This window comes from Trypanosoma grayi (genome assembly GCF_000691245.1).
Source record: "Trypanosoma grayi strain ANR4 Tgr_831_V1, whole genome shotgun sequence".
NCBI lineage: Eukaryota > Euglenozoa > Kinetoplastea > Trypanosomatida > Trypanosomatidae > Trypanosoma > Trypanosoma grayi.
In genome coordinates, this window is record NW_008826450.1 from 1 (window position 1) to 7565 (window position 7565).

The 7565-nt window shown below is 54.0% G+C and overlaps 2 protein-coding genes across 2 annotated transcripts; both read left to right on the top strand.

Moving 5' to 3' along the window:
- Positions 1–110: 110 nt before the first annotated feature.
- DQ04_08311000 (hypothetical protein) lies at positions 111–2129 on the top strand (the record flags this gene model as incomplete). The annotated part of the gene is made up of 1 exon (XM_009315512.1): positions 111–2129. One exon carries the CDS (start codon positions 111–113, stop codon positions 2127–2129), a length of 2019 nt encoding a protein of 672 aa, XP_009313787.1.
- Positions 2130–2798: 669 nt separating this feature from the next.
- Positions 2799–6230, top strand: DQ04_08311010 (RAC-beta serine/threonine protein kinase; the record flags this gene model as incomplete). The annotated part of the gene is made up of 1 exon (XM_009315513.1): positions 2799–6230. The coding sequence occupies one exon, from the start codon at positions 2799–2801 to the stop codon at positions 6228–6230; it is 3432 nt and encodes a 1143-aa protein (XP_009313788.1).
- Positions 6231–7565: the final 1335 nt, after the last annotated feature.

The window sequence follows — 7565 nt, forward strand, 5'->3', positions numbered from 1 at the left end:
ACACACACACACACACAGAGAGAGAGAGAGAGAGAGAGAGACAGACATACCTACATACATACATAGCATTGCATTGAGCACCCTGTATTAGCGACCATCAGAACGGAACGATGCTGCGCCACCGCTGTAATGTTGTGAAGTGGATGATCAATCCTCACCTGCACCGCCCGGTGTGTAGCTCTACGCTGCTTGTCGGTCAAGCCGTGCGGCGGGCATCGACGTGCCACGCAACACAAAGCGAAGGACACAGCAGCAGCGGCAGCAACAACAGCAACAAAAACAATGTTCAGAAGCGAGAGCCGCACCTTCGCCGCCTCGCAGTGGTGCGGCCGGACTTAGTGGATGAGTGGGTGCCCGAGCTCAATGACGCCGACGTAAGCTCGGTGCCCTCCACCAGCCCACTCGACGTGTGGTGGCGTTGCCCTGCGTGTGGGGAGAACTACCAGGCAGCAGTGAAGGATCGCGCAGTAGCGGATAAGGGGTGCCCGCGTTGTTCGTCCATGCAGCAGCGAGAAGTGTTACATTTGCCCCAGAGTGTAGGAGGCGCCGGCTCGACTGATGCGCAAAGTGCAGTAGCAACAGCATCACCATCACTCGCAGAGACACACCCCGAGCTTGCGAGCCGCTGGGATTCTGACCGGAACGGCCTCCTAAGGCCCAGTGATGTTACGTGTACGAGCGAGGTAAGTGTCTGGTGGCGTCCGGCGGAGGGGCGACCGCTGCACGAGCAGTCCTTTCGTCGGCCTGTGTACGCCTTTGTAGAGATACCGTACAGCGTGCAGGAGCAGAGGGAGGCTCAGGCGGCGCTCGAAACTGACATTCTTCAGCAGGTGCGAAAGGCCGCGAAGATTGAGGAGGCACGCGCACACAATGCGTTCCCTGCCGCCGCGTATATGCTGGATGACAGCATCCTGAAGAGCCCTCACAGCGGCGCCTCAGGGTCACCGCTCGCCACACAGAATCAGCAGCAGCACTTTGACCTTGTGGGGGAAGACCTGCACAAGGCAATTGAAATGTGGGAACGTAATTTTGATGCAAAGACTGATGAAGACTTTAGACCTGTCTTCCACGCTGACGAAGCACGTGGTGGTGGGGAAGCGTGGCGCGATCAAGTTCTCACCACCTATCATCGCTTTGTCGAGTGGCACAAGAGCCAAATAAAGTTAAAGGAGAGCAGCGGTAGTGACAACAGCAACAAGGGCACGGATGCGAGTGTCGTTCCTTCCGCCATCACAGATCCTGATTGGGTACAACACTTCACACTTGCTTCGGAAGATGTCGCGAAGGGTTTGTTTGCACCCTCCGCAAAGCTCGTTCTTCCCGATGTCACGGCTCCACCTGTGCAGCAGCAGCAGCAGCAGCAGACGGTACAAAATGCTCTGCCGGCTCATCGCCGCATCGACTCGCTGCCGCCGCCACCTGAGGAGTATGAAAATGAGATCCGCACAACATTTGCGCAGCCCAAGCGGCCGTACCCGCGACAGCCACCGCGGCCGCCGATGCACGAGGAAGACGTCACGGAGTCGGTGCCCAAGACAATAGAGACGGACCAACAACAACAACAGCAGCAGCAGCAGCAACCGGATGGAGCGTCAGCTTCACAGCGTGACGCAGTGAAGGGGCGAAAGAGTCACGTGCACCACGACGCCCCGGTCGAGGCGGCCTTCGAGGTGGTGAGTCTCGCCACCGCGCAGAGCCTCGCACAGGACTACGCTGCCTCCGACGACAAAAGCATGCCCTTCGACGCGGATGAGAAGGACCTCCATCTGCGCTCTCTCCTTGGCTCTGTGGCGATGCAGTCGATGACGGAGGAGCAGGCAAGAGCACTGCAGTACAACAGAGGCACGCCACGGCCGCGCCGCACAGGACGATTCCGCCTGCGCATGCCTGTCAGCACAGAGAGTCGAGGGAAGGACGGCATCGCCTCCACGCTGGGGGTTGCGTCGCCGTCGTCGTCCTCCTCTGCCACGGAGGAAGGCACGCGGAAGGAGCAGCAGCGGGTAATTCAGGCACCCGGCACACCGCGAAAGGTGGCGCGCCCAAAGAAGAAGCTTAACGAGGCTGCCAACGAAGAGAGCACCAGCAGCAGTGCCTTCTCGTCGGGGCAAGTGGAAACAGCGTCAGCATAACCGCAGGCGAAGCCGTGAGCTGTGTTTTTGTTTTCACGGTCTTTTGCCCTCCCATCCTGCGCACATGGAATGAGAGACGCACACGCTCACAGATACATTGGAGGGAAAGTGGGATAACTTCACATGCACACAGACACGCGAAATTTAACTCTTGGTGTACATGCGTAGCTGTGGAAAAGAGTGAGTTTGTATATATATATATATATATATATATATATTAATGCATGGATGTATGTATGTGCCTGTGCCTATGTGGTTGTATTATTATTTGGTGTCTCTCTTCCCTTTTTTTTTTCGTCTTCTTCTGATTTGTACCCCTCATGGACTCTAATAGTATAAGCGCGTGAGAGGTGTTTTTCGCTGGTAGCTTTAAAGGCGGTGAAGGTGGCAGCGAAGGCGAGACACCAGTCCTCCTCTTTTTCTTCCTTATACGCATTTCTCTTCACTGACGCAGCAGTATAAACCGGCTCTCACCCGTAAGTGAGGAGTGTGGAGGAGAATAAGAGTACCACAATCGGACAGTGAAGAGGAAAGTGAGACTATATATATATTTATATATACAGATATACCCTGGTCTATAGCCGCAGTAGCAATAGTTAAGAGTCCGGAGAACTCCAGTGGTTGGCGGCTGGCGTTGAAAACGGAGTGTTGAGTGAAGTGGGAGAGTAGATGGAGAGACGCATGGGATCTCGGGCCTCCACCTGCCAGAGTCATATCAACCCAGTGGGTGGTGGCGCCATTAACGGAAATGGTGGCAACAGTCAAGAGCGCCTTAACAGTACCACATTACAGCAGCACATGCAGATTGAATGGACGAGTTTCGATCGTCACTTCAACGACATTGTGCGGGAGTACGTAAAACGAATATTATCAACAGATGAGGTATTGGTCTCCTCACCAATGGGACAGGATGAGGCTGGAATGCCGAGTGCTGCACACAACGCAAACAACAGGAGCAGTGGTAGTAACAACAGCAATAAAGATTGGAAGGCCAAGTCGGAGGCAGACAGATCATCGGCGCGAATTCGACGAGCCGTGCTGCAGATGGAGCGTTGTGGTGTGTGCCGCCTTGTAGATCTGATGGCGCATGCTGCCAGATGCGAAACACGTTTTGGCTCTCCACAGCGTAGCACAGCCTCGGGACACCAAACTCGCAATTCTTTTGATGTACTCTCTCCGATCAGTATATGTGGCTCACACTCGGCGGAGGTGTCGTTAAGCAGCACAGCAGGCGGAAACGGCTTGCCACACCCCACCGCACCCATGGGGACGCGTCCACCAGCCCACACCTGGCAGGTGGAGAACACATGGGCGTGGAGAGATACTCATTGGGCGCCGATGCAGCATCAACAGAAAGAGCAACTACATCATCAGCGGAAGTTGCTTCTAAACCCAGTTTCAGAAACAGAGTCCTCGGATCCGCACGTACATATTGAACCTCCCGCAGCTTCTACCGTCACTGCTATCAATGCAACTACCAATGGTAGTGCTGCTGCTCCTGTGGATCCTGATGGCGACGCGGGCTCCGATGCTGGCGCCTCTTACAACAAAGGGGTGCTTGCGCAGGGTCTAGCGACAGATGTGGAAACACCCGTGGAGAGTATCTGCAAGTGGGCGGCGCACATGAATTTGGAGGATGAGGATCTTGTGCAGCTCATGATGCTGCTCTTTGACGTCGTCCATGCTGTGCTCGATAAACCAGCAGGTGGTGTAAGCGACGAAATCAGCGCTACAGCGGATCCATGCACATCGAATGTCATACTCCTGCTTTTGAAGAGCACGGTTGTGCCTCTCCTGCAAAATACACGGCGGGCGCTGAGGGAGATGGTTAGTTGCAGAAGCAGTAGCCGTAACCGCAAAAATAACAATAGTGACACTGGTTATGCGGTGCCGACGTTGCCAAAAGGCAAGCAGCTACCTGACGCGAGGTTGTGTGAGAGCAGCAATATCTCCTGCATGAACAGCGATGCATCACGACAAATTGCGGCGGTACCGCCGTCGGAAAGTTTGCATCGCTTCTTCTGTGAAACGTGTCCGCAGGACTGTCGTTCACACAACTTTCAGCTGCTGGTGCAGCAAAGCTGCTTGGTTCTGCATTTTGCAGTGCTCAGCAGCAGCAGCAGCAGTAGCAACACCGTCTCATCGTCTCAGATGGTGCTCGATGCATTAAATGAGAGCGCTTCTGTCCTATACCCGCTCCGCACACGCGCACTCTCGCTGAGGCAGCAGTACATATATGTGCACCACTCACCCGACGCCGTGGTGCCCATCAGCGTCTTGTCGCTCGCATCGGACAGCGTCGTGCTCGATGGCATCCTCTGCGAAGCGGTGGTGTCACTGGCCATCCCCTACAATGCAGAGTCGTACAAAGTGATGCGCAGCGGCAGCATCTGTGGTAACGATGATCAGGTCGTTGTGATAGACAACAGAAGCGACTCCAAGAAAAAGAGTGGTGCTGCCGACGATGACGGCGGCGGTGGCGGCGGCGAGGCAGTCGAGGCTGGCACCGCGACAGTGACGGTGGTGGTGTATCCGCTGTGCGTCACCGCTGCAGGCGTCGAGCACCACTTTTTCTTCCAGACAGCGTCTCTCCGCGCGGCGTGGCTGCACCGCCTCGATGTGGTTGTCACGACTTGCAGCCGAAAGAACGCTGCAGCCGTCGCGGTGGCCCCAATCAACATCAACGCTTTTCTACGCAATCGCTTCGCGTTCAATCAGGGGCCGGGCGCGTACACCTTTATCCGTCCTCTTGGCGCTGGTACGTTTGGTCGCGTGCTGCTGGTCCGCCATCGCCTCACTGGCCGCTTGTTCGCAATGAAGATAATACGCAAATCATGCTTTCATGCCCTGCGCAACATCGTTGAGGTGCGGCGGGAGCGCGCAATCCTCGAAAGCCTGGACAACCCCTATATCATCCGCATTCATGCCACCTTCCAGACTCTCTCGCGTGTGTACTTCCTGTTGGATTACCTTCCTGGCGGGGAGTTGCTGCGGCACGTGCAGATCGCGCCGAACCATCACTTTGATGAGCAAGTTGCACGCTTCTTCACTGCCGAGCTTGCCATCGCGCTTGATCACCTCCGTCAACGTGGCATTCTCCATCGCGACGTAAAAGGAGACAACTTACTGCTAGACGAAGACGGCCACATTGTGCTCACCGACTTTGGTTTTGCAAAGCGCATTGTGAATGATAGTGGGCAGACCATACGGCAGCGTGTGTGCTGTGGGACACTGGCGTACATTGCACCGGAGATGCTGCACCACAACCACACTTGCAACTATGGGTTCGAGGTGGACTGGTGGAGCCTCGGCGTGGTGCTCTTCACCATCCTTACTGGCTACTTCCCATTTCTCACGACCACACGTCGCGGAACGGCGCTGGCGATTCAGTCGCAGCCGCTGCAATTCCCCAACGATAAGGCTGTCTCGGCGGAGGCGAAGGACCTGCTGCTTCGCCTCATCAACAAGGACCCACAGCGGCGACTCACCTCGCTGGCCGCACTGAAGGAGCATCCGTTCTTCTGCAATTTCGACTGGGAGGCGTGTGCGCAGCGGCGAATGCGGCCGCCGGTGCTTTTGCACGGCGGCGCGTACGAGAAGAAAGACACACCGCTAGCGACGCCCTTGCAACAGCAGCCACTGGCGCCTGCAAAAACAGGCCCCGGGAACATTGCCCAGCAGAAAACTGGTTTCCTAGAGGAACTGGAGCAGCTGCGACTCCTGCAGGATATCTACAGCGAGGGGTGTGTGCCACCTACCACGTCGAGGGAGGATGATGTGTTCAGCAGCTTCTACGCACGGCAGGAGGAAAACGGCAGCGATCGCGATGAGGACGCTGACGTTGACTACAGCACCATAATGGGGGAGTCGGATGTGGAGACAAGCAATCAGCGGCGCACATCCCTCAACGTGTCGCGTGGGTTTTTGCCGTCGCCTGCTGCAGCGGGTAATTCTACGGTCGAGGACTTGGATGACTTGGTGGGGGAATTCAACGAGTCTGCGTACCTCTCCACTGGTAGTATGAATGCAGTAATGAGCACCAATGCGGTACGTGCTTCGACGTCACTCTTCTTCCGGCCCTGCCCTCCGCCCAAGTGCTGATGGTACAAGGTGGAGCAAGCAACCTTTATGGGTTTTGTTTTTGTTTTTGTTGCTGTCTGTTTGTGTTTGTGTGTGTGTATCTGTCTTGGAGATGGATTCTGCTCGTGTTATGTGTGTTTGGTGACGATGGTATGGCTTTTTTTACTGGTGTTGGTGCCGGTGCCTTTAGTTTTTTGCGCACATGTGGCGTGGCGTAACTGCGTGCTATCTGTGGCACTGTGATGATGCACGCGGGGGGGAGGGCATGAAGTGCATGGATGGAAAATACATAAAACAGATAGGAGACGATTTTTTGTTGTTGTTGTTATTGTCGTAAAAAAGGAAAAAAAAAAAAAAGGAAATCAGGGTAAGGGGTAAGGAAAAGAGACCGTGTGAAAGCGATACATATACGTATATGTATATATGTACTTGTGTATTATCTTCTTTAGATGTTTACTTTCATAGTCTTCCTGAATGAAAGGCCGAGAAGTGAGCAGGGAGTGTGTGGTTGCTGTAGTTTCGAAGTAATTCACCATACGCACATGCGTGGTGGTGCTGGTGTTGTTGTTTTGATTGTCACCGTCGTTATGGCTATCATCGCCACCGACAGTGCCTTTTCCAAACTATGCTGAGAAATCCCCACGATTCCCTGTGGGTTTCTTTCAATGCTCAAGACGTCGCCCCATGACTCGCTGGAGGACTCGCTGAACATGGCGTAAAGGGGCGGGGTGCACTCTATATATCTGTGTAAAAGCAGCTTGGAAGAACGCGGGAGAAGCGCAGCAACAAGGACGACGCAAGTAAACAAATGAGAAGCGGGAATGAAAAACAGTTTCTCTATTCTTTTTTTTGTTTTTGGTTTAGTTGGCTTGTTGTTGTTGTTTTTGGTGTATGTGTTTTTTTTTTTTTTTGCTGGACGAGCGCAAAGGGGGGAAGGAGGGTTTAGGCTTGCTCATAAGTGTCTGTGCACTGAGCAGTTGCCATGGGAAACGCTCCACAGATATGTCTAGCTATCTATATGTATGTGTGGGGGAATGGCTCTGCACGTGTGACACTTTTTTTTATGTCTTGCTTTGTTTCTACGGCTGCTGGTGGCGTGAATGTCTTCTGCTACTGGGCGCCTGGTGTTTCGGTGGTCGCGTGGGCGTCACCTTGATGATGCTTCGGAGTGGCCACCTGTATATAAATACCATCATTTCTTTGCTTCGAGTGCGTATTTTTGTGTCTTTTTATTATTATTCCCCTCTCTCTCTCTCTCTCTCTACAGCTTTATATGTTGCACACACGCAGAGACGGACTCTTTCTGTCTTTTCCACAGACTCTTTTGGTCTTTTCTCCCTCTGGGCTTTTTTTTTT